The sequence below is a fragment of the Macaca thibetana genome, chromosome 8 (assembly GCF_024542745.1).
Source record: "Macaca thibetana thibetana isolate TM-01 chromosome 8, ASM2454274v1, whole genome shotgun sequence".
In the NCBI taxonomy this organism is placed as follows: Eukaryota; Metazoa; Chordata; class Mammalia; order Primates; family Cercopithecidae; genus Macaca; species Macaca thibetana.
In genome coordinates, this window is record NC_065585.1 from 71,576,385 (window position 1) to 71,602,432 (window position 26,048).

Consider the following 26,048-nt stretch of genomic DNA (forward strand, 5'->3'; position numbering starts at 1 on the left):
TGTGTAAGAATTCCAACTGCACAGCCCTGCACTTCAGCTGTGTGTAATGAAAATGGTTGGGATGAGTCAGGGAGAGCTAGTGTGGGAGCAGTCTCTAAAGCTATCTTCAAGGAATGGAAAGAGGAGTGGGGAAAGGATTTAGGATCTTTGGGGTCAGCTAGGTTTCCTTTTGTGAGTTTATATAACGGTTTTGTTGGGATGACAAAACCAGGTATCCAAAGGCAAAAGTATCCAACCATGCCCAGGAAGGAAAGGAGTTGTTGTTTTGTAGAAGGGATTGGGGTTTGAGAGATCATTCGGACATGATTGGCAGGGAGAGCATGTGTGTTTTTATGAAGAATTATGCCAAGGAGGTAACAGATGGAGAAGAAATTTGAACTTTGGAGGGGCATACCCGATATCGCTTGGAGAATAAACGTTGAAGGAGCAGGAGAGTGTCTTGTTGAGAAGATTCAAAGGAGGGGCTACAAAGTAGAAAGTCATCAATATATTGAATAAGGTGAGAAGTGGAGGGGTAGAAAGAAAGTAAATCATGAGAAAGAGCTTGGCTGAAGTAATGAGGGCTGTCCCTGAAGCCTTGAGGCAGCATAGCCCAGGTCAGCTGCTGGGACTGATGGGTATCAGGGTCAGTCCAGGTAAAAGCAAAGAGAGGCTGGGATGAGGGTTGTAGGGGAATAGTGAAAAAAAGCATCTTTAAGATCAAGAACGGAATAGTGAGTTGTAGAGGAAGGTATTGAGGACAAAAGAGTTTATGGGTTGGGCACCACAGGGTGGATAGACAAAACAATTTGGTTGATAAGGTGCAGATCCTGAACTAACCTGTAAGACTTGTCCGGTTTTTGAACAGGTAAAATGGGAGAATTGTAAGGAGAGTTTATAGGTTTTAGAAGCCCATGCTGTAGCAGGTGAGTGATAACAGGCTTTAATCCCCTTAAAGTCTGTTGTGGGATGGAATACTGGCATTGAGCGGGGTAAGGGTGATTAGGTTTTAATGGGATAGTAATGAGCGTGTGATCCATTGCCAGGGAGGCAGTGGAGGTGTCCCATACTTGTGGGTTAAGGTGGGGGGATACGAGAGGAAGACGTGAAGGAGGCTTGGGGTTGGGAAGAAGGGTGGTAATGAGATGTGGCTGTCATCCAGGAATAATCAGGGAAGCAGATAATTTGGTTAAAATGTCTCAGCCTAATAAGGGAACTGGGCAGGTGGGGATAACTAAAAAGGAGTGCATAAAATAATGTCCAAGTTGGCACCAGAGTGGTGGAGTTTTAAGGGGTTTTGAAGCTTGGCCATCCATACCCACAATAGTTATGGGGGCAAGGGAAACTGGCCCTTGAAAAGAAGGTAATGTGGAGTGGGTACCCCCATGTCGATTAAATAGGGATGGACTTACCCTCCACTGTAAGAGTTATCTGAAGCTTGGCATCAGTGATGGTCCGGGGGCTTCCGAGACGAGCAGGCAGCATCAGTCTTCAGCTGCTAAGCTGAGGAGATCTGGAAAGCAGTCTGCCAAGGAATGTTGGGTTTGAGCTCCAGGGGCTTTAGGAGCAGCGGCGATGTGGATCGGACAGTCCGACCTCCAGTGGAGGCCCACACAGACAGGGCATGGCTTAGGAGGAATCCTGGGCTGTGGGCATCCTGAGACCCAGTGGCCAGGCTTTTGGCATTTGAAGAAAGGTCCATGAGGATGTTTTGAAGGAGCCCCTGGGAGCTGTGGCTTGGATGTTCTGAAGTTTTTGTATGCTGGAGACATGGTTGTGGGTTGTCTTACAGCAGAAGCAAGTAGCTGTAATTCAGAAATATGTTGCTGTCTGGCAACCTCCTCTCTATTATTGTGCACCTTGAAGGCGAGGTTGATTAATTCCTGTTGTGGGGTGTGAGGGCCGGATTCCAATTTTTGAAGCTTTTTTCTAATGTCAGGAGCTGACTGGGTGATAAAATGCATATTAAGAATAAGGCAGCCTTCTGGCACCTCTGGGTCTAGGGCAGTAAAGCGTCTAAGGGTTGCTGCTAAGCGGGCCATGAACTGGGCTGGGTTTTCGTCTTTACCTTGGGTAGTTTCTTTAAGTTTGTCATAATTAACAACTTTGTAAGCTGCCTTTTTAAGCCCTTCAACTAGGCAGGAAGCCATGTAATCTTGCCTAACTATACCTGGGGAGTCTGCCTGATAGTTCCATTGGGGATCTTCTCAGGAGCTGCTCTAATGTCTTCCTGGAGGTCTGGCTCATGAAGCCGGCGGTTATCAGTGTGAGATTGGGCTAGAGAAAAAACTCTTTCCTGTTCATCTGGGGAGAGGGTAGCAGTTAGGATGACATTTAAATCACTCCAGGTTAAATTGTAGGACAGAATTAGATATCGGAATTCCTGTATATATTTAGTGGGGTCTGATGAGAAAGAGCCTAAATGCTGGCTGATTTGGGAAAGGTCTGATAGAGAAAAAGACACATGAACCCTGACTATACCTTCAGCTCCAGCCACCTCTCTAAGAGGAAATTGTTGGGCAGGTTGGGGAGAGCTAGACGCAGGACAAAACTGTAAACTGGACGGGGTGTGGGGAGGGGAGGTAATAGAAGGGTTATAGGGTGGGGGAGCAGAGGCTAAAGATGAGTTGGAGCCTGATTCAGCCTAGCGGGGAGTGACCTGAGGAGGAGCAGTCTGGGGAGGAGGTGAGAGGTCAGATGGTTCAGTAGAAAAGGAAGATTCACAAGACTCAGCAACACTTGGGGTTGGGACTGATGGGACAGGCGGGAGGGAAAGAAGGAGGATTTGGGACGAGTTGCATTGGAAACAGAGACTAGGGAGGGAACGAAGTGTGAAAAATGTCTGGACGTAAGGCACCTCAGACCATCTGCCCACTTTTCGACAAAAATTGTCTAGGTCTTGTAGGATGGAGAAATCAAAAGTGTTGTTTTCTGGCCATTTAGAACCATTGTCATGTTTGTATTGTTGCCAAGCGGTGTTGCAGAAGAAAATAAGATGCTTAGATTTTAGGTCAGGCGAGAGTTGAAGAGGTTTTAAGTTCTTGAGAACACAGGCTAAGGTAGAAGGAGGAGAATGAAGGGTGGAAGGTTGCCCATAGTGAAGGAGGCAAGTTTAAAGAGAAGGGTAGAGACACGAAGAAGGTGGGTGGGGAGCAGCCCTGAGCTGCAATGTGGGTGAGGAACCAAAGCAGGAGTCCCCACAATTGACTTGCTACCAAGGGAATGTGGGTGAATGACCAAGGCAGGCGTCCCCCCGGAGATCAGACACCAATGAAGTGTGGGTGAATAATCAGGCAGGCATCCCCGCATCCCCTCAATGATTAAACACCAAGGGAAGGCTGTCTTCCCGAGTCCGTGACCGGCACCGGAGTTTTGGGTCCACGGATAAAATGTGTCTTCTTTGTCTCTACTAGAGAGGAAAAAGAATGGGAATTGGAAGGACAGGGAGAAGAAGGGTAGCGAGAGAGGCTGGAGAAGAGAGTGAAAAGACCGCTTACTCGATTTGAAATTGGTGAGATGTTCCTTGGGCTGGTTGGTCTAAGGACCCGAGGTCATAGGTGGATCTCTTCACAGAGTGAGGGTGAGGACAGGGGGCTGGTCTCCCGAAGGAGTCCCTCTGACCCGAGTCTTCGGCACCAAATGTCACACGCGTCCATGTGAAGAGACCACCAAACAGGCTTTGTGTGAGTAACAAGGCTGTTTATTTCACCTGGGTGTAAGTAGGCTTAGTCCGAAAAGAGAGTCAGCAAAGGGTGGTGGGATTATCATTAGTTCTTATAGGTTTTGGGATAGGCAGTGGAGTTAGGAGCAATGTTTTGCAGGTAGCGGGTGGACCTCACAAAGTATATTTTCAAGGGTGGGGAGAATTACAAAGAACCTTCTTAAGGGTGGGGGAGATTATAAAGTACATCGATCAGTTAGGGTGGGGAAGAAACGAATCACAATGGTGGAATATCATCAGCTAAGGCTATTTTCACTTCTTTTATGGATCTTCAGTTGGCCATCTGGATGTATAAGTGTAGGTCACAGGGGATATGATGGCTTAGCTTGGGCTCAGAGGCCTGACAAAAAGTAGGGAAACTGACAGTACCGAGAACCCCTGACAAATCACTGGGTGTAAGTCAAAGAGTCCAAAATCTGAAGAACTTGGAGTCTAATGTTCAAGGGCAGGAAGCATCCAACATGGGAGAAAGATGAAGGCCGGAAGACTCAACAGGTCAAGTCCTTCCAAGTTCTGCCTGCTTTATTCTAACTATGCTGGCAACTGATTAGATGGTGCCTACCCAGATTAAGGGAGGATCTGCATCTCCCAGTCCACTGTCTTAAATGTTTATCTCCTTTGACAACACCCTCACAGACACACCCAAGAAAAATACTTTGCATCCTTCAATCCAATCAAGTTGACACTCAATATTAACCATCACAATGCTCTTCCTCTGCTGGAAGCCATCTCTTCCTCCTGCTCTCCCACATCCTTGCTTTGTTGGCTTCCTCCAGAAAGGCTTCCCTAATGCCCAAGACTGGGGTGGGAATCCCTCCTGTGTGCTCCCATGGCACCCTTATTTTTTGCCCCCCATCATAGCACTTACTAAAACCGTATTATCCATTTTCTTATCTGTGCTTCTTTTACTAGATTCCAAGCTCCTCAAGGGCAGGGACTGTTTTGATTAGCATATTTCTCTAAGGTTTCGTGTAATTCTTGGCATAAAATCAGCACTCAGTAAATAATTTATTTTGCATGAATGAATAAGCATAGCTGACTCTGGCTATCTCTAATTCTTTGTTGTGATCACTGGAAAAAATGGATGCAAAATGCCCAGCAAGGATCCTGGAAAAATAGGCATTTCATAAATGGTAGCTGTCCTGGTGGTGTCACTCCTCATCATTCCCATGGGACTCCTCAGAGTTGCTCATGGTTGTACTCTTTGGATGTAGTCATGCCTTGCTTGTGATAGGTAATGTATACGACTGAATTGAATGTGTGTTTAATATATTAAGTAAGCAGGGTACATGATTTTCCTTCTGTGTCCATGTTTAGAATAAAGGTGATGATTATCTAGAGAACATGTTTATTTTCCATGGAGCATTAAATTTGTCTTTTTTTTTTCTTTTTTTCCGGGCACAAATGCATTTTATAATGATAATGTTTTTGAGAGAATCCAAGTATTCTGTTTTCTTGTAGGTGATAACTTGCTATTGGACTTTACTTTTTAAAATATTACCCAATATCTGTAACCTGGAATTTGAAAGAATTCATTAAAATGTTCACAGTTTGAAAGAGAAACTTTCTGACACATTTGTTTGCCTTGCCTCGGACGTGCCTTGTTTTCTTTGTATTTTGTGTCCTGTCTCTGCAGCAGCATCTCCCTCTCGTCAGCACTGTTGAAAGAAGACAGCATGTCAGTGCCATCTCCTGAAATCAAATGTGAGACTTCTAAAGTCACCAGAAGTTCCTTTGGCAGTTGTTTCATTTTTGAGAGTAGTTGGAAGAAAGCAGTTTTAGAAACACAAAAGATTGAGAAAGGTAACTTTATTGTTACTATTTTCTTTAAGAAAATAGAAATAGTGCCTTGAATTTACATGTATTTTTTTCATCAGGCAAGAGACATTTTCTGTCACATTTATATAAGAATTATATCTTAAGTTGATGAAAAAAAAAATGGAAGCAAACTAAAATTGATTTAATTAATGTAATTCTGTGATTCATGATGGAAACAAATTGTAAAGAGCTGCATTTCTTCTTTTTAAACTCAAATTTGTCTGAAAGAACTGCATTTCTTAATATCCATTGCAGTACTGTCTCTGTTGAATCGCACTCCATTTTATAAATGGCATTTTCCTTAAAATAACTCAAGGTGATTTTTATATTTTAAGACATCCAAATCTTTAACAATGCTTTTATATATTAGTAATTCTAACCAAAGCCAGGCGCAGTGGCTTAGCCTGTAATCTGAGCACTCTGGGAGGCCAAGGCAGGTGGATCGCTTGAGCCCAGGAGTTAGAGGACAGCCTGGGCAACATGGTGATACCCCATCTCTTCAAAAAACCCAAAAATTAGCTGAGCATGTTGGTGTGCGCCTGTGGTCCCAGCTACTCAGAGGACTGAGGGTAGGAGGATCACCTGAGCCTGCGGAGGGTGAGGCTGCAGTGAGCCATGATCATGCCACTATACTTCAGTCTGGGCAACAAAGTGATACCCTGTCTCAAAAAAAAAAAAAAAAAATTCTAACCAAAACTGTATTTTTGAGTGAGTTATGTGGAGAGTATCTTAAATCTTATAGTTGCTCAATGAAGACTAGTTTGAGAACTTTTGACATGTAGATGAATATATTAATAGTTATTCCTCCTTACTTTCAAGTTAATCATATTTTCTTGTTTATTCTGAATTTGCTTCCACCTTTATTAATGGAGAAATAATTTTTTTTTTTTTTTTTTCTTGAGATGGAGTCTAGCGTTGTCACCAGGCTAGAGTGCAGTGGTGCAATCTTGGCTCACTGCAGCCTCTGCCTCCCCGGTTCAGGTGATTCTCCTGCCTCAGCCTCCTGAGCAGCAGGGATTACAGGCACGTGCTGCCATGCCCAGCACATTTTTGTATTTTTAGTAGAGAAGGGTTTTCACCATGTTGGCCAGGGTGGTCTTGATCTCCTGACCTTGTGCTCCACCCACCTTGGCCTCCCAAAGTGCTGGGATTATAGGTGTATAGGGATTATAGGCCACCACGCCCGGCCAGTAATTCTTGAAAATAGTAAAATGCAAACTACTCAATGATTTGTCCCTTTTTGGCTTTGAATGTGTTGCTATATATTTTCTTCAACTTTCTTACCAGGTTCCCATTAAAGGTACTCAGACAACAGTTTATCCACCCTTCTACTCCCCAAATCTAATAGACGAAAAGAGAGTCTGTATGCTTTTTGACCAAGAGAAACTATTTTTTCCAAAAGAGGAAAAAATCAAAAGTTACAAAATAACATTTTGAACATTCAATATAATAATTTTAGTCCCATTGAATACCATTTTTGTTGCTGTACTACATTTGCTTTGTAGAGAATACTTTAAAAAAAAATTCACTATGTTTACTTCAAAGAACACCCAAACCTTTAACCTCTTAATCTCCTTTTTCTTTTCATTTGATGCCTTGAAAATTTAAAAAAATAATTTGACCATCTCTCTATGCAATGGATATGTGAGGCTAGTAGAAGAAACAATCTTGGTGCTTCAATGTTATGGTTTACAGATTGGTCTGGAATTTTGTGGACATAAAATTAAAATCAGTGCCTCAAGTAGAATTCTTTGACTCTCATTGCTAGCTCAGATGATCATGTGTTTACACCTCTTATTTACATAAAAGCAGGAAAATGGAAAGACTCTAAGTGCTAGATAATATCAGACTCTTGATAGTGCCTTTTATTTCAGTGTGAAGGTATCTAATATTCTGGGCATTCTAACTAAATAAAATAATGAAGGCAGAGGATAATGACCACTGTGGAAGATCTGTGAAGCTGTTCTTTTTCCTTATTCCACTCTTAGCCTCTTAATCGACTCCTTCCTGTAGTCCCTATAGTCAGGATGTAGAATGAAAGCCATTCTCCTGGGAAAGAAGCTAGATAAATTACAGTTACTTAATTTTCTTTACTTAATAACTGATTTTATGTATTTTATTATGTATTTTAGTATGTAGTAAAACAAGTAGTATCCATTTAATCAAGATGATTCTTATATATTTTTAACCAGAATATACCACAGCATTTGGTCTAGGAGAGCTCAAAGAATATATCAAAATGCCATATTTACCAGGACTACAAAGTAACCAAAGAAGTATAAGTTCAACTCTGCTAGAGGTTCCAAAAAGACTGCCACGTGCTGATGCCGAGGTGTCTGCAATCAGGTAGATCATTGCTATTTAATTATCATTTGTTGAATGTGTATTTGTAGTAATACTGCTGAATGTAGAGGTTTTTCTGGCCAGTGAATTGAATTCATTTTTGCCGGGTTTTTTTTTTTTTTTTTTACATAAAGGATTTAATTTTTAAAATCGAAGCCATTTTATTCAGTTTGACAACTCGGCGCTTTTCTGTTTTCGGGTGTTGTTACCAGAAAAGATTTAAGACTTCTTTTTTCTTTTCTTTTTCTTTTTGGACAGAGTCTGGCTCTCTAGCCAGGCTGGAGTGCAGTGGTGTGATCTTGGCTCACTGCAACCTCCGCCTCCCAGATTTCAGTGTTCTCCTGCCTCAGCCTGCTGAGTAGCTGGGATTACAGGCGCCCGCCGCCAAGCCCGGCTAAGTTTTGTATTTTTAGTAGAGATGGGGTATCACCAAGTTGGCCAGGATGGTATCTATCTCTTGACCTCGTGATCCACCCGCCTTGGCTTCCCAAAGTGCTGGGATTACAGGCGTGAGCCACGGCACCCAGCCCCGATTTAAGGGCATTTTAAAAAACCTTGATTGCCCTAGCCTAAATCATCCCCATGAGAACACTGGAATTTTTAGTATTAGGGAAAAAAAAAAAAAAATTAGCTCTCTGCAATATTAAAAAGTTTCTGTACCCTGTATATAGAACCTTGTACTTCATTTCTGGTCTGACTGAAGTAATGTGAAGGAAGATTCTGAATGAGATATTGGCCTAATTAACATCCTGCATTGACTATCAGAAAGGAATTTTTCAGCCAGAAAAGTCTCCCTGACTTTGAACACTGACATTTGAAAACATTATTACAAATACTTTTCCTGCTAGAAATCAGACTGACTGACATACCATTAAAACTCTCCAAAGGGATCTCTAAGTTAGTAAGATAGTCTCACATTCCACTCAGCTTCTGCTTTGGTTCATTTATTTGTTCTTCAGATATTTGTTGAATGTCTAGTTATGTTTTTTTTTTCTTCGAGACGGAGTCTCGCTCTGTCGCCCAGGCTGGAGTGCAGTGGTGCGATCTTGGCTCACTGCAAGCTCCGCCTCCCGGGTTCAAGCAATTCTCCCGCCTCAGCCTCCCAAGTAGCTGGGACTACAGGCACCCGCCACCACGCCCAGCTAATTTTTTGTATTTTTTTTAGTAGAGACGGGGTTTCACCATGTTAGCCAAGGTGGTCTCGATCTCCTGACCTCGTGATCCTCCCGCCTCAGCCTCCCAAAATGCTGGGATTACAGGCGTGAGCCACCGCGCCCGGACGAATGTCTAGTTCTTATTCACTCTGGTAGTATTTAAGAAGGTGAAGCACTTATAGCATTCTAAGTTGCAACTGTCTTTAGGGAAGGATTTACATTTTTATATTATCTGCCTATTATAATGAACTTTAAAGTCATCCAGTCATGCCTAGCACACAAGATTGAAGTTTCAAAATATGTTTATTGAGTTTTCCAGCTAATACTATTGTTCTTTTTAAGTACTCTTGAAATAAATTCTGGTAATATAGATAGACAGCTGGAACAGGTTAAAATGAAAAGTTGATACTTTTTATTTAAACTATGAAAATAAGAATAAGAACTTTGCAGAAAAAAAGGAAAATAATTATTTGATAATCTATCCATCATAACATCCATTTTTATTGTTGGATATTCCCTTCTTTCAAAAGAAAGAAAAAATTCTTTTTCATGGATTTCATTTTCGTGGTGATTTTAGTGTACTTAAAATTTTTATCCTGCCTTTTTAAAAATGTTATGTATATGCATTTCATCATGCCACTATATGTTCTTTAAACAGTCTTACCAACCACATTATATTTCACTGACGGATCCACAGTTTACTTAATCACTTCCTATTGTTGGATTTTTTAAATGCTCTGATTTTTTGGTTTTGTAAGTAACACCACAATAAACAATATCATACATATAGCTTTTCTCATCATTTTTAATATTATCTGAAGAAAGATTTCAAGCTATAAAAATATAAAACGCAGAATTGTTCTTTCTGAAGTAAGGTTAGAATAAAATAAGGTAGGATTAGAAATGAAGAGAGAGAGAGTCGCTACTAGATGGTAACTTAAGTCAAAGTGGAAAATGGAGGGGATGCAGAAAGAGGAGGGACTATTTGAAACATGACTATAAAGCTACTACGGGCAGTCAGTTACATTGTAACCAAGACACTTGTGTCCCTGACTCTCAACTTATGTCATTTTTATCAAGGGTCACAGCGCCCTTTGGGGAGGGGACAGGAGTGTGTAGGGCTGCCTGTGCCAATGGTCTTTGTATCAGTATGAACCCGTCTTGTTACCCTTCCTTCGATACACATGATCATCTTAAAGATACTGGAAGCCTGGAAAACACCCATGAATTAGCCCTTTCTGACTCTTAATTTGGAGTCTTTATTTTGCTTCTTATTGTTTCCACCCTATTTCAGGTTTTTGTTTGTTTGTTTCTGTTTTTCATTTGTGATTTGACTGTGAAATTATTTCTAAACGTTTTACATTGATTTGAGTGTGAATTTACTTAAGTCAATGAAAGATAATTGAATATATTTTATTCATGTAATGACAAGTGTTCTTCATATGTAAAGTGGAATAGTAATGGCTAAGTGACATAATGTATATGAAGTGCTTGGCAAACATAAACGTTAGTTCTTTTCCCTGCCTTTAACTCAAGTGTCTTCATTTTAGCTGTTGTAGTGAGAACATGTCAAATTGCCTGCAAGTGTTTTATTCTCCTGTGCACATTGCACAGCGCCCTGTGAAGGAGCAGTTTTGGCAAAGCAGAGAAATACTCATTTTTGTTCATTTTATGTACAACCCCTTACTCTCTTTTTTCCCCTCCTTGTGTGAATATTTGATTGAAAGTGTAATAGTTTTTCAAATTTCCTTATTGGTAAGCAAAATTTTTTAGTGATTCTCAAAGCACGCTCTAGTAATACAAATAACAATAGTAATCCTAGAGATGGAGTACTTAAAAGTGGCTGCTGACTTTTAGAGTGTAAAATAGTTTCAAGAGGCTGGGCGCGGTGGCTCACGCTTGGAAACCCAGCACTTTGGGAGGCTGAGGCTGGAGGATTGCTTGAGGCCGGCAGTTTGAGACCAGCTTTGGCAACATAGTGAGACCCCGTCCTTACAAACTTTTTTTTTTTTTTTAAATTAGCTTGTGTGGTGACATGCACCTACCATCCCAGCTACTCAAGAAGCTGAGGCAGGAAAATTGCTTGAGCCTAAGAGTTCAGAGTTACAGTAAATTATATGATTGTGCCACTCCAGCCTGGGAGACAGTGAGACCTCATCTCAAAAAGAATATTGTTACAAGAAATTTGAGATTTTTATAATGAATTATTTCACCCACAGCAGATTCAATCATGATGTATTTTCCCTAATAATCTTATTATCTAGATGTATTTCAGTGGGAACAGAATTACGACAAAATTCAGATAGAGGTGATTGATAGGTAAAAAGTACAAAAAAGTGATAGTTGGTATTCAACATATCCAGCTGGCCTGTTTATCTTGATTCCCTCCCACTTAGCATTGCTTGAGTCATGACTGTCAGAGGTATGATAAAGGTCTCTGGGAGAAGTTAGACCTAGCACTCAGCCACTGGTAAAATTTGCTAGCAAGATGTTGGGTTGGCTCATATCTGCTTCTGATGGAATTAGTTATAATGGAAAAACTTTCCTTTCCTTAACATTTATTTAATGTCCATGTGATGTTATTCAACAAGTGCATTTTACTGTACCCTGAATTTATATGTAAGTAATTTTATGATAATGTATAATATTCAGGCTAAAGAAGACTAAGGAGACATGCAGTGTGGCACCACTTCGGGAGAAATCAAAAGGTAAGCTGACTCATCCTTTTTTCTACCACCTGTCTTGGGTGTCATATACCTTATCTTTTAAAAAAAAAAATTCCTTTCTTTTCATTGATTTAATTTTCTTTGTTTTGTTACTACTTCTTTTAAGCTTTGTTTATTTTATAAACTAAGTGGATGTTGGGTTCATTATAAACATACTTTTATAATTTCAGGACCCTAGGGTAGGCCCTCATCATATCTCACTTGGGCCATTTAGTGCCTGCAAACTGGTCTTCTTGTTTTGAATGTCTGATCTTTGAAATCCTTCAATGCCACAAAAAAGTCTAAAACTTTGACTTCTAATCACATTACTCTCTTCTTCAAAAACAGTGACTCCCTCATTACCCACAGACTGAGTATGAACTCTTTAGTTTGACATTGAACCCTTTGCCATCTTCCCTCAGCTTTCCTTTCTAGCTTTATCTTCTAATTGCTATTTTTGTGAATCCTGTGTACTTACGACTTCTCATACAGAAACTTATCTATTTACCAACAGTTTTGGTCCCAAAAAACTACTCTTAAGTCAACTTACTCCTAAGTTCATGGTGACTGAAAGAGTTTATGGTACTAAGGTATATTTTATTTGCCATTTGTCCTTCAGTCTATCAAATGATTCATCCTTTCCCTATGTGCAACGAATGTTTTCTTAAAAGCTTAAGCTTTTTATTGAATCAGTACAAATAGCCTAACATCAGAGAAAAGGCCAGGACCAGACAGATTCACAGCTGAATTCTACCAGATGTACAAAGAAGAGTGGGTACCATTCACACTGAAACTATCTAAAAATTTGAGGAGGAGGGATTCCTCTGTAACTCATTCTAGGAGACCAGTATCATCCTGATACCAAAACATGCAGAGATACAACAAAAAAAGAAAACTTCTGATCAATATCCCTCATGAACATTAATGTAAAAATCCTCAACAAAATACTGGCAAGCTGAATCCAGCAGCACACCAAAAAGCTTATGCACCACAATTAAGTAGGCTTGACCCCTGCAATGCAAGGTTGGTTCAACATATCCAAATCAATAAGGGGATTCATCACATAAACAGAACTAAAGACAAAACCACATGATTATCTCAACAGATGCAGAAAGGCTTTTGATAAAATTCAATACCCTTTCATGTTAAAAATTCTCAATAAACTAGGTATTGAAGGACATACCATAAAATAATAAGAGCCATCTATGACAAACCCACAGCCAACATCATACTGAATGGGCAAAAGCTAGACGCATTCCCCCTGAAAACCAGCACAAGACACTCACCACTCTTATTCAACATATTATTGGAAGTTCTGACCATAGCAATCAGTCAAGAGAGAGAAATAAAGTGCATTCCAATAAGAACAGAGAAAGTCAAATGTTGCGGGAAGTCAAGGACCCCAAATGGAGGGACTGGCTGGAGCTGCAGCAGAGGAACATAAATTGTGATTTCATGGACATTTATCAGTTCCCAAATAATACTTTTATTATTTCTTATGCCTATCTTTTCTTTAATCTCTTAATCCTGTTATCTTCGTAAGCTGAGGATGTACTTCACCTCAGGACCACTGTGATAATTGTGTCAACTGTACAAATTGATTACAAAACAATCAAACTGGTTCTCTCAAACCCTGTTTCCTGTTGTTTAAGATGTTTATCAAGACAATATGTGCACCGCTGAACATAAACCCTTATCAGTAGTTCTGCTTTTGCAATTTGTCCTGTTCCCTCAGAAGCATGTGATCTTTGTTAGACCCTTATTAGTAGTTCTGCTTTTTGCCCTTTGAAGCATGTGATCTTTGTACCTACTCCCTGTTCTTATGCCCCCTCCCCTTTTTAAAACCCTTAATAAAAACTTGCTGGTTTGAGGCTCAGGTGGGCATCATGGTTCTACTGATATGAGATGGCCCAGCTGTAAAATTCCTCTCTCTTTGTACTGTCTCTCCTTATTTCTCAGTTGGCTGACACTTATGGAAAATAGAAAGAACCTACGTTGAAATATTGGGGGCAGGTTCCCTCAATAGTCAAACTATCCCTGTTTGTAGATGACATGATCCTATATCCAGAAAACCCCATAGTCTTGGCCCAAAAGCTCCTTAAGCTGATAACTTCAGCAAAATTTCAGGATACGAAATCAATGTGCAAAAATTGATAGCATTCCTATACACCAACAACAGTCAAGCCAAGAGTCAAATCATGAACACAATCCCATTCACAATTGGCACAAAAAGAATAGTGTACCTAGGAATACAGCTAACCAGGGAGGTGAAAGATCCCTACAAGAAAACTACAAAACACTGCTCAAAGAAATCAGAGATGACACAAACAAGTGGAAAAACATTCCATGTTCATGGATAGGAAGACTTAATATAGTTAAAATAACTATGCTACCCAAAGCAGTTTGTAGATTCAATGTGATTCCTATTAAACTACCAATGACATTCTTCATAGAACTAGAAAAAACTATTTTAAAATTCATATGGAACCAGAAAAGAGCCCAAATAGCCAAGGCAAACCTGAAAAAAAAAAGAACAAAGCTGGAGGTATCACACAACCCGACCTCAAACCATGGTACAGGGCTGTGGTAACCAAAAACAGCATGGTACTGGTACAAAAACAGACACATAGATCAATGGAACACAATAGAGAGATCAGAAATAAGACCACATACCTACAAGTATCTGATTTTCAACAAAGCTGGCAAAAACAAGCAATGGGGAAATTTCTCCCTATTCAATAAATGATGCTGGGCTAACTGGCTAGCCATATGCAGAAGATTAAAACTGGACCCCTTTCTTACACCATATACAAAAATCAACTTAAGGTAGATTAAAGACTTAAATGTAAAACCCAAAACTATAAAACCCTTGGAAGACAACCTAGGGAATACCAATCTAGACATAGGAACAGGCAACGATTTCATGATGAAGATGCCGAAACAATTGCAACAAAAGCAAAAATTGACAAATAGGATCTAATTAAACTAAAGTGCTTCTGCATAGCAAAATAAACTATCAACAGAGTAAACAGATAACCTACAGAATGGAAGAAAAATTTTGCAAACTATGCATCTGACAAAGGTCTAATATCCAGTATCTATGAGGAATTTCAAACAATTTACAAGAAAAAAAAAAAAACCTCATTAAAAAGCGGACAAAGTACATGAACAGACACTTTTCAAAAGAAGGCATACATGCAGCCAAACAAGCATATGAAAAAACTCAACATCACTGATCATTAGAGAAATGCAAATCGAAACTTCAATGAGATACCATCTTGCATGAGTCAGAATGGCTACTATCAAAAAGTCAAAAAATAACAGATGCTGGAGAGGTTATAAAGAAAAAGGAACACTTATACACTATTGGTGGAAATGTAAATTAGTTTAACCATTGTAGGAAACAGTGTGGTGATTCCTCAAAGACCTAAAAACAGAAATGCCATTCGACCCAGAATTCCCATTATTGGGTACGTACCCAAAGGACTATAAATCCTTCTGTCATAAAGACACATGCATGCGTATGTTCATTGCAACACTATTCACAATAGCAAAGACATGGAATCAACCTAAATGCCTATAAATGGTAGACTGGATAAGGAAAATGTGGTACACATACACCATGGAATATTATGCAGCCATACAAAAGAACAAGATCATGTCCTTTGCAGGAACATGGATGGAGCTGGAGGCCATTATCCTTAGCAAACTAATGCAGGAACAGAAAACCAAATACCACAGGTTCTCACTTACAAGTGGTAGCTAAGTGATGAGAACACATGGACACACAGAGAGGAACAACAGACACTGGGGCCTACCTGAATGTGGAGGGTGGGAGGTGGGAGAGGATCAGGAAAAATAACTAATGGGTACTTGGCTCAGTACTTCGGTAAAGAAATAATCTGTACAACAAATCCCTGCAACACAAGTTTACCTATATAACAAACGTACACATGTACCTCTGAACTTAAAATAAAAGTTAAAAAGAAAGTTAAATATTTTTAAAACCTTATTTTAGATTTTTATCATAATCATACTATCTTCCTCTAATACACTCATACTTCCATGACTTTGGCTTATGGAATAATGGAGTTAACTGAACACCTCCAAATGAACAACCAAAACTAAAATTACTAAGTAATTGACATTATTGGTAGCTATCAGAATTGACTTATTGGTAGCTCTGCAAGCTCAGTCTATGGAAGTTTATAAGGGTAAATGTTCATGAACTTTTCCTTGGATGTTTTCTTTCTCTTAATTTCCATATACTAAAACAACTTCTGTAATCAACAGACAGTGTAAAGTAAATAAATAAATGTTAATTAGAACAAAAGACATTGCTGGCTGGGCGTGGTGGCTCATGCTTGTAATCCTAGCACTTTGGGAGGCCGAGGCAGGAAGATCATGAGGTCAGGAGTTTGAGACCAGCCTGGCCAACATGGTGAAACCCCGTCTCTCCTAAAAATACAAAAATTAGCCGGGCATGGTGGCACGCAGCTGTAATCTCAGCTACTCAGGGAGCTGAGGCAGGAGAATCGCTTGAACCTGGGAGGCGGAGGTTGCCGTGAGCTGAGATTGTGCCACTGCACTCTAGCCTGGGCGACAGAGCAAGACTTTGTCTCAAAAAAACAAACAAACAACAAAAAACTCAAAAGACATTGCTTTGAATCTCGGCCCAAATGAACATTTGCCAGCCTTTTTTCCAACATTATGGCTTCGGTGTCTTATTTACTCACCTTCGTATCCCTGCAGTGTCTACACTAGTTTCTGCAACAAAGTGAGTCTTCAGTAAATACTTATTAAAAGTTATTTTCCTTCAGAGTTGTACAAGAAGGGAGGTCATAGGCCAGGCATGGTGGCTTATGCCTGTAATCCCAGCACTTTGGGAGGCTGAGGCAGGTGGATTTCTTGAGCCCAGGAGTTCAAGACCAGCCTGGGCAACATGGCAAACCCCATCTCTACAAAAGTACAAAAATAATCCAAGTGTGGTGGCTCACACTTGTAGTCCTGACTACTTGGGAGGCTGAGGTGAGAGGATTGCTTAAGCCTGGGAGGCAGAGGTTGCAATGAGCTGAGATGGCACCACTGCACTCCAGCCTGGATGACAGAGGGAGACACTGTCTCAAAAAAAAAAAAAAAAAAAAAAAAAAAAAAAAAAAAAAAGAAGGCAGTTCACGTATTCATTTTCATTCAACAAGTATAACAAGTATGAATTGATTATCTATTATGTGCCAGGCATTGCTCTGGGCTCAGGATACATCTCTGAATGAAACAAAGTTCCCTGCCCTGGTGGAGCTTACATTCTAATGGAAGAATATAACCAACAAACACTAAATATAACAAAGGAGTCTATTGTGTAGTATACCAGAAGGTAAGTGCAGTGGAGACAACAACAAAATAGAGCAGGGTAAAGGAAACCAGGAGATCTGGGCAGAGAAGGGTGATTTACAATTTTAAATAGGGAGGTCAGGGAAGGTTTAACAGAGAGTAATCTTTGAACAAAGACTTGAAAGAAGTGAAGGAGTTAAGTTATTCTTTTGGTACCAGCAAAGGCTCCCAAGGCAGGATGGTGCCTGATCTGTTGCAAGAACATCAAGACTGCAGCATGGCTAAGTAGTGGAAGATGAGGTAAGAAAAATAATGGTGTATCTGATCGTACAGGGTCATAGAGAGGACTTTTAATTTACCTCTGATTGTAATGAAGAGTCATTGACTGATTTTAAAAAAGGAAGATTTTTAATGTGATTGAAGTTTTCAAAGGATTACTATGGCAACTGTCATCTCTTTCAACAGTTGTCATTAAAAAAAAAAAAAAATTACCTGAGAATTTCCTCTGGCTATGAAGAAATAGCTTTTATAAGACTGTCTTTACCAGTAGATAGAACTTGAGAGGCCAACATGTGGAGGAATAACCAAAGAGAAGTGAGTCCCAAATTCTGTGAGCAATTTCCCCTCCAAGTGTTTGTCTATTCCCAAGTAGTTGTGTACTGGGTCAATATTTCAGGAAATCAAACAGAAAACAGCTTCTAGGAGGCTTAAGAACTGAGTACAGAGATATCAGTAACTTAACATTTGCTGTGAGGACAGAGGTGAGAGTTTAAGGCCTGCCAAGATGGAGGGTCCTTAGTACACACCCCAGGCTCTCAGTTAAAACTCCTATAGGGCTATATACCATAAATAAAAGTATACCATCAAGAATATACTAGCTTGTTTTTTTCTTTTTCCTTTTTCTTTCTTTCTTTTTTTTTTTTTTTTTTTTGCAGAGTCCCACTCTGTTGCCCAGGTTGGAGTGCAGGCTAATTTTTATATTTTTAGTAGAGATGGGGTTTTACCATGTCGGCTAGGCTGGTCTCAAACTCCTGACCTCAAGTGATCTGCCCACCTTGACCTCCCATAGTGCTGGGGTTACAGGCATGAGCCACCATGCCTGACTTAATAGACTAGCTTTAAAAAAACCTAAAACCCAGTCTTGACTGGATTAAATTGATCTTCCTGACAGAAAAAAATGAAATTCTCTCTTGGAGAACTATAAGACGAACCAGAGCCTTATAAGTTTTCATACACAGTGTCTAGCATCCAGTCAAAACTTAACAGGCATAGAAGAATAACAAAAAATAAGAGGAGAAACAGACAACAGAAGCAGACCCATAAATAATACAAGTGTCTTAGTCTGTGCTGCTATAACAAAATACTGTAAACTGGGTAGCTTATAAACAATGCAAATTTAGTATCTTTAGTAACAAGGCTATAATTAGCTCTAAAGCAAGCTGAGAAATGTAATCTATACCTGGATGACCATGTGCCCAGTTAACATTCTGTTATGGAAGAAGAGGTAAAAAGTTTTAAGAGATTGATTAATAGTTTGCCACAATTCTTTTTAAATTAAAATGACTAACTTTCTATTATGTGTGTTTTGATATGCAGTTTTGCCATTTGGTCTTACAGTCATCTACCTTGCCAAAGACACATTATTTCTTATAATTATTAAATAGATTATTTTGAATTGTCTATGTAGATTATCATAATCATCTATAAATAATGTCAATTTTGTTTCCTCCTTTCCAAATTCTATGCCTTTCTTTCTTTTACTAAGCTGGCTAGAACCACAAATACAACGCTGAGTAGAAGTGAATAGTAGCCATCTTTGGCTTGTTTCTAATTTTAAAGAAAATCCCTTTAATGTTTGTTCATCAAGAATGATGCTTGCCGCCAGGCGCAGTGGCTCACGCCTGTAATCCCAGCACTTTGGGAGGCTGAGGCGAGTGGATCACGAGGTCAGGAGAAGGAGACCATCCTGGCTAACACAGTGAAACCCCGTCTCTACTAAAAAATACAAAAAATTAGCCGGATGTGGTGGCAGGCACCTGCAGTTCCAGCTACTCGGGAGGCTGAAGCAGGAGAATGGCGTGAACCCGGGAGGCGGAGCTTGCCGTGAGCTGAGATTGAGCCACTGCACTCCAGCCTGGGTGACAGAGCGAGACTCCATCTCAAAAAAAAAAAAAAAAAAAAAAAAAGAATGATGCTTGCTTTGGGTTTTGAACAGATATGCTTAATGAAGTTAAAGAAGCTCCCTTTAATTTGCTAAGAGTTTTTTTTCTTTTAAATGGAAGTTGAATTTTACTAAATAATTTCCCTGAACTGATTGAGGTGATCATATTTTTTGTTTAATATTTTAATGTGAAGAATAACATTTACAGATTTTGTAATGTTAAGTCTCTCTTGAATTCCTGAAATACACCAAACTTAGAAGTGATTTATTATTTGTTTATGTTCTGCCATATTTAATTTGCTAATATCGCACTTGGGATTTTTTACCTATACTGGTAAGTAGAGTGAGATTGCCATGAATTTTCTTTTTTGTTCTGTCCTTGTCTGGATTCAGTGTCCACATTATAATGGCCTTGTGGAATGAATTCGGGACTATTCCTTCTCTTTCTACTCTCTGAAGGATGCGACCTAAAATTGGAATGATTTTTCTCTCAAAAGTTAGAGGAAATTCATTTGTAAAATTCATTTGGGTTACTTGTTTTCTTTGGGAGAATCTTTTAATATTGGCTCAATCATTTTAAATTTAGGGCTCTTAAGGTATTCTAATTTTTCAATCAGTTTTGGTAAGTTATATTTTCTAGAAACTTTTGTATTTTGTCTAAGTTTTAAAAATTTATTAGCATTAAGTTTAGTCTTTGCTTTATCTGTAATTCTGTTCCTCTTTTCCCAATATTATATATTTGTGCCTTCTTTTATTGTCTTGAGTTATGTCACCAGAGGCTTTCCTTTTTTATTAGTTTTTTTCAATGAAGAGCTTTTGTCTTTTTAAAAAATCTCTTTTATTGTAACTTGGTTTTCTACTTCATTGATTTCTCCCCTTTCCTATATTATCTTTTTCCTTCATGTTCTTTGGGTTTACTCTTTTCCTAATGTGTATCTAATACCTATGTTTTAAATTTTCAACCTTCTTTTCTAACATAGACATTTTAGGATATAAGCCTCTCTCTTTTGCTCCATTACACAACTTTTGTGATATTTATCATTTAGCAACAAATATTTTATATTTATTATGATTTTTTATTACTGATACTTTAGAAAGTGTGTTGATATGGTTTGACTGTGTCCCCACTGAAATCTCATCTTGAATTGTAGTTCCCATAGTTCCCATGTGTTGTGGGATGGACTCAAAGGGAAATAATTGAATCATGGGGGTGGTTCCCCTATACCGTTCTCGTGGTAGTGAATAATTCTCAGGAGATCCGATTTTTTTTTTTTTTTTTTTTTTGAGACAGAGTCTTGCTCTGTCACCCAGGCTGGAGTGCAGTGGCGCGATCTCTGCTCACGGTAAGCTCCACCTCCCGGGTTCACGCCATTCTCCTGCCTCAGCCTCCCAAGTAGCTGGGACTACAGGCACCCACCACCACGCCCGGCTGTTTTTTTGTATTTTTAGTAGAGACGCGGTTTCACTGTGTTAGCCAGGATGGTCTCAATCTCCTGACCTCATGATCTGCCTGCCTGGGCCTCCCAAAGTGCTGGGATTACAGGCGTGAGCCACCACGCCCGTTGGTTTTATGAGAGGAAACCCCTTTTGCTTGGTTCTCATTCTCTCTTATCTAACGCCATGTAAGACATGTCTTTTGCCTTCTGGCGATTGTGAGGCTTCCCCAGCCAGGTGGAACTGTGAGTTCATTAAACCTCTTTTTCTTTACAAATTACCCAGTCTCAGTTATGTCCTTATCAGCAGTGTAAAAATGGACTAATACATATGTATACATTTCTAAATATTTCAGAATTTTAAATTTATCTTATTATTAACAACTTCCAACTTAATTGCATTTGTGTGTATGATACTGATTCTTTGAAGTTTTTTCAGGTTTGCCTAATGCCTGCAATCTAGTTATTTTGCTGCCAGAGGGCCTTTTAAAGGGTCAAGTCCATTGTACTGCTAAGAACAGAAGTCCTGATCATATTCTTAACTCTCAGCTATTTCTCTCTGAACTCCTCACTCATATTACCCCTGCAAACAAAACAAACAGAAAAATAACAACTACATTGGAGAATTGACGATAGTGCTTTTTTTGACACTTGAAACTGAAGTTAAATAATAATATTTTAAAGTAATATAGGTCAGTATATTATTTTCAAAGCTCCATATATGTTTTTAAATAGAAGTATTTCTACATATTTATGTATTTAGGGGTAATATGTAGTGATTTGAACTTTGATGAATCTGGGTTCAAATCCTGACTTTGACAGTTACTAAGTATGTGCTTGGGCAAGTTATTTAGCATCCCTAAATTGTCTTTTTAAAATCTGTAACTTGAGATAGTACAGATGACTCCTTCATAGTAGTGTTGTATGGATAAAATAGATGTAAAATACTTGACAAAGATCATTCAACAAATGCTATCTGTTGTTATTACTGCCACCCTATGATAGAAGCTTAATGCTATTTCAGTTAAGTGAACAAGTTTATTTTACTTTACAATTTTACTTCACTTAGCATTTATGATAAATGTTTTTATTGGAAGAAAATAACTTGATAGGCATGTAAAATATGAAATGAGTTAATTATTTGTGGAGATGATGCATTTTGCTTTGAAATAAATCTCACAGTTGTCCTATGTTTTAAAAAGTATTGTACAGGCCGAGCGCAATGGCTCACGCCTGTAATCCCAGCACTTTGGGAGGCCGAGGCGGGCAGATCAGGAGGTCAGGAGATTGAGACCATGCTGGCTAACACTGTGAAACCCCATCTCTACTAAAAATACAAAAAATTAGCCGGCGTGGTGGCAGGCGCCTGTAGTCCCAGCTACTTGGGGGGCTGAGCCAGGAGAATGGTGTGAACCCGGGAGATGGAGCTTGCAGTGAGCCGAGATTGGGCCACTGCACTCCAGCCTGGGCGACAGAGCGAGACTCCATCCTCCATTTCAAAAAAAAGAAAAAAAAGGAAAGTAAACATGGCATTTCTAATTCAAAATATGTGTTATATTAAAAACTAGTAGTTTTTTTTTATTTTCTGGGTACATAGTGGGTGTATATATTTATGGGGTATTTGAGATATTTTGATACAGGCATACAATGTGTAATAATCACATATAGGTGAATGGAGTATCTATCTCCTCAGGCATTTCTCCTTTGTGTTACAAACAATCCAATTATACTCTTTTAGTTATTTTTAAATGTACAAGTAGATTATTATTGACTATAATTGCCCTATTGTGCTATCAAATACATGTTCTTATTCATTCTTTGTATTTTTTGTACCTATTAACCATCCCCACTCCCCCCGCCCCCCATCTCTCCTCCACTATCCTTCCCAGCCTCTGGTAACCATGCTTCTATTCTCTATCTCTATAAGTTCAATCATTCTAGTTTTTAGCACCCACAAATAAGTGAGAATATGTGAAATTTGTCTTTCTGTGCCTGGCTTATTTAACCTAACATAATGATCTCTGGTTCCATCCATAATGTTGCAAATGACAGGATCTCATTCTTTTTTATGGCTGAATAGTACTCCATTGTGTATATGTACCACATTTTCTTCATCCATTCATCTGTTGATGGACATTTCAGTTGCTTCCAAATCTTGGTTATTGTGAAGAGTGCTGCAGTAAACATAGGAATGCAGATACCTCTTTGATACACCAATTTCCTTTCTTTTGGGTATATGCCTAGCAATAGGATTGCTGGACCATATGGTAGCTCCATTTTTGGTTTTCTGAGAAACCTCCAAACTGTTCTTCACAGTGGTTGTAGTAATGTACATTCCCACTAACAGTGAATGAGGGTCCCCTTTTCTCTACATCCTCGCCAGCATGTGTTATTTCCTGTCTGTTAGATAAAAGCCATTTTAATTGGGGTTAAATGATATCTCATTGTAGTTTTGATGTCTCTGATAATCAGTGATGTTGACCACCTTTTCATATGCCTGTTTGCTGTTTGCATGTCTTCTTTTTGGAAATGTCTATTCAAGTATTTTGCCCACTTAATTAATTAATTAATTTTTATTAACATGAGAGTTTAAATGAGACAGAGTCTTGCTGTGTTGCCCGGGCTGGTCTTGAACTTCTGAGCTCAAGGGATCTGCTCACCTCAGCCTCCCAAAGTGCTGGGATTATAGACGTGAGCCATCCTGCTTAGCCCTTTTGTCTATTTTAAAATGGGATTATTAGACTTTTCCCATAGCGTTGTTTAAGCTCCTTATATATTCTGTTTGTTAATCCCTTGTAAGATGGGTAGTTTGCAAATATTTTCTCCCATTCTGTAGGTTCTTTTCATTTTGTTGTTTCCTTTGCTGTACAGAAGCTTTTTATTAATAATTTGATGTGATCCCATTTGTCCATTTTTGCTTTGTTTGCCTGTGCTTCTGGGGTATTACTCAGGAAATCTTTGACCACTCCAATATCCTGGAGAGTTTCCCCAATGTTTTCTTCTAGTATTCATAGTTTGAGATCTTAGATTTAAGTCTTTAATCCATTTTGATTTGATTTTTTTTATACGGTGAGGGATGGGGTGTGGTTTCATTTTTCTGCATAATATTCAGTTTTATAATATCCATAATATCCAGTTTTCCCAGCACCATTTATTGATGAGACTGTCTTTTCCCTAGTGTATATTCTTGGCTCTTTTGTTGAAAATGAATCCACTATAGATGTATAGATTTGTTTCTGCATTGTTTATTCTGTTCCATTGGTCTATGTGTCTGTTTTTATGGCAGTACCATGCTTTTTCTGGGTTGATATACCTCAGTAGTGTAAGAACTAGTAGTGTGTAATAGTCATTTGTGGAAGAAATATTTCAGTCACATTATATTTAATAGAATATTATTTGTGTGTGCTTAATTCATTTTAATAGCTGACTCCCCGCCTCCTCCTCCAGGTTCTGGCTTCAGTGATCCTCTCACTGGAGCACCATCTCAATACTTAGAGAGACTTTCCAAAATAGCCATATTGGAATATGATACCATTCGTCAGGAAACAACCAAAAAATCAAAAAAAGGCAAGAAACGAGAGCTCCGAGACTGCTGAGAAATGTACAGTGTGATGCTTTCTTCAGTGACTTTTAAGCTTTATATTTTCTTTTTTTATGTGATACGATGCAAAATGATTTATATAAAAATGAAAATGTAAATAGGAAATAAATATGTTATAGATGAGTCATTGTATTTTGTTAACATTACAGAGACAAATTATATTTTTTCCTTATTTATGTTGAAGGACTATAAATTATGGTTTATGGGAAAATAAGCATAAGATAAATTTTATTCCATGAGTTTTACATACATTGATTGTGTGTTTTGATTCAATTTGATACTCTTGAGTGTCTATTTTGTGCAATGACCTTGGCTAGCTGCTAGGGAAGATTTAAGATAAAGTGAGGTCTTGAGGGCAGCACAAGATGGCTGAATAGGAACAGCTCTGGTCTGCAGCAACCAGCATGATCAACGCAGGAGATAAGTGATTTCTGCATTTCCAACTGAGGTACATGGTTCATCTCACTGGGACTGGTTGAACGGTGGATGCAGCCCAAGGAGGGTGAACCGAAGCAGGACAGGGCATCGCCTCACCCGGGAAGTGCAAGGGGTTGGGGGATTTCCCTTTCCTAGCCAAGGGAAGCCATGACAGACTGTACCTGGAAAAACGGGACACTCCCGCCCAAATACCATGCTTTCCCAAGGTCTTAGCAACTGACAGACAAGAAGATTCTCTCCTGTGCCTGGCTCAGTGGGTCCTATGCCCATGGAGCCTTGCTTACTGCTAGCAGTCTGAGATGAAACTGCAAGGTGGCAGCCTGGCTAGGGGAGGGGCATCTGCCATTGCTGAGGCTTGAGTAGATAAACAAAGCAGCTTGGAAGCTCAAACTGAGCGGAGCCCACTGCAGCTCAGCAAGGCCTCTAGAGACTCCACCTCTTGGGCAGGGCATAGCTGAACAAAAGGCAGCAGACAGTTTCTGCAGACTTAAATGTACCTGTCTGACAGCTCTGGAGATAGCAGTGGTTCTCCCACCATGGCATTTGAGCTCTGAGAACGGACAGACTGCCTTCTCAAGTGGGTCGCTGACCCCTGTGTAACCTAACTGGGAGACATCTCCCAATAAGGGCCAACAGACACCTCGTATAGGCAGGTGCCCCTCTGGGACTAAGCTTTCAGAGGAAGGATCAGGCAGCAATATTTGCTGTTCTGCAATATTTGCTGTTCTGCAGCCTCCACTGGTGAACAGGGTCTGGAATGGACCTCCAGCCAACTCCAACAGACCTGCAGCTGTTGCAGCTGTTCTGCAGCCTCTGCTGATGAACAGGGTCTGGAGTGGACCTCCCAGGCAAACAGGGTCTGAATTGGACCTCCAGCAAACTCCAACAGACCTGCAGCTGAGAGACCTGACTATTTGAAGGAAAACTAACAAACAGAAAGGAATAGCACCAACATCAACAAAAAGGACATCTACACCAAAACCCCATCTGTAGGTCACCAACATCAGAGACCAAAGGTAGACAAAACCACAAAGATGGGGAGAAACCAGAGTAGAAAAGCTGAAAATTCTAAAAACCAGAGTGCCTCTTCTCCTCCAAAGGATCACAGCTCCTTGCCAGCAATGGGACAAAGCTGGATGCAGAATGATTTTGATGAGTTGACAGAAGTAGGCTTCAGAAGGTCGGTAATAACAAACTTCTCCGAGCTAAAGGAGTATGTTCAAACCCATTGCAAGGAAGCTAAAAACCTTGAAAAAAGGTTAGACAAACGGCTAACTAGAATAAACTGTAGAGAAGACCTTAAATGACCTGATGGAGCTGAAAACCATGGCACGAGAACTTCATGACACATGTCCAAGCTTCAATAG

At 39.5% G+C, this 26,048-nt stretch overlaps 1 protein-coding gene across 1 annotated transcript in view; it reads left to right on the plus strand.

Moving 5' to 3' along the window:
• Positions 1-24,359, plus strand: part of C8H8orf89 (chromosome 8 C8orf89 homolog) — a 55,595-nt gene extending 31,236 nt beyond the window's left edge. The window contains exons 2-5 of the mRNA XM_050802321.1: positions 5,337-5,503; positions 7,711-7,864; positions 11,668-11,723; positions 24,090-24,359. Of these exons, the coding sequence (XP_050658278.1) occupies positions 5,377-5,503; positions 7,711-7,864; positions 11,668-11,723; positions 24,090-24,238 (486 nt within the window). The 5' untranslated portion in view covers positions 5,337-5,376 and the 3' untranslated portion in view covers positions 24,239-24,359. The remainder of the gene's footprint in view (positions 1-5,336; positions 5,504-7,710; positions 7,865-11,667; positions 11,724-24,089) is intronic.
• The last annotated feature ends 1,689 nt before the right edge of the window (positions 24,360-26,048 follow it).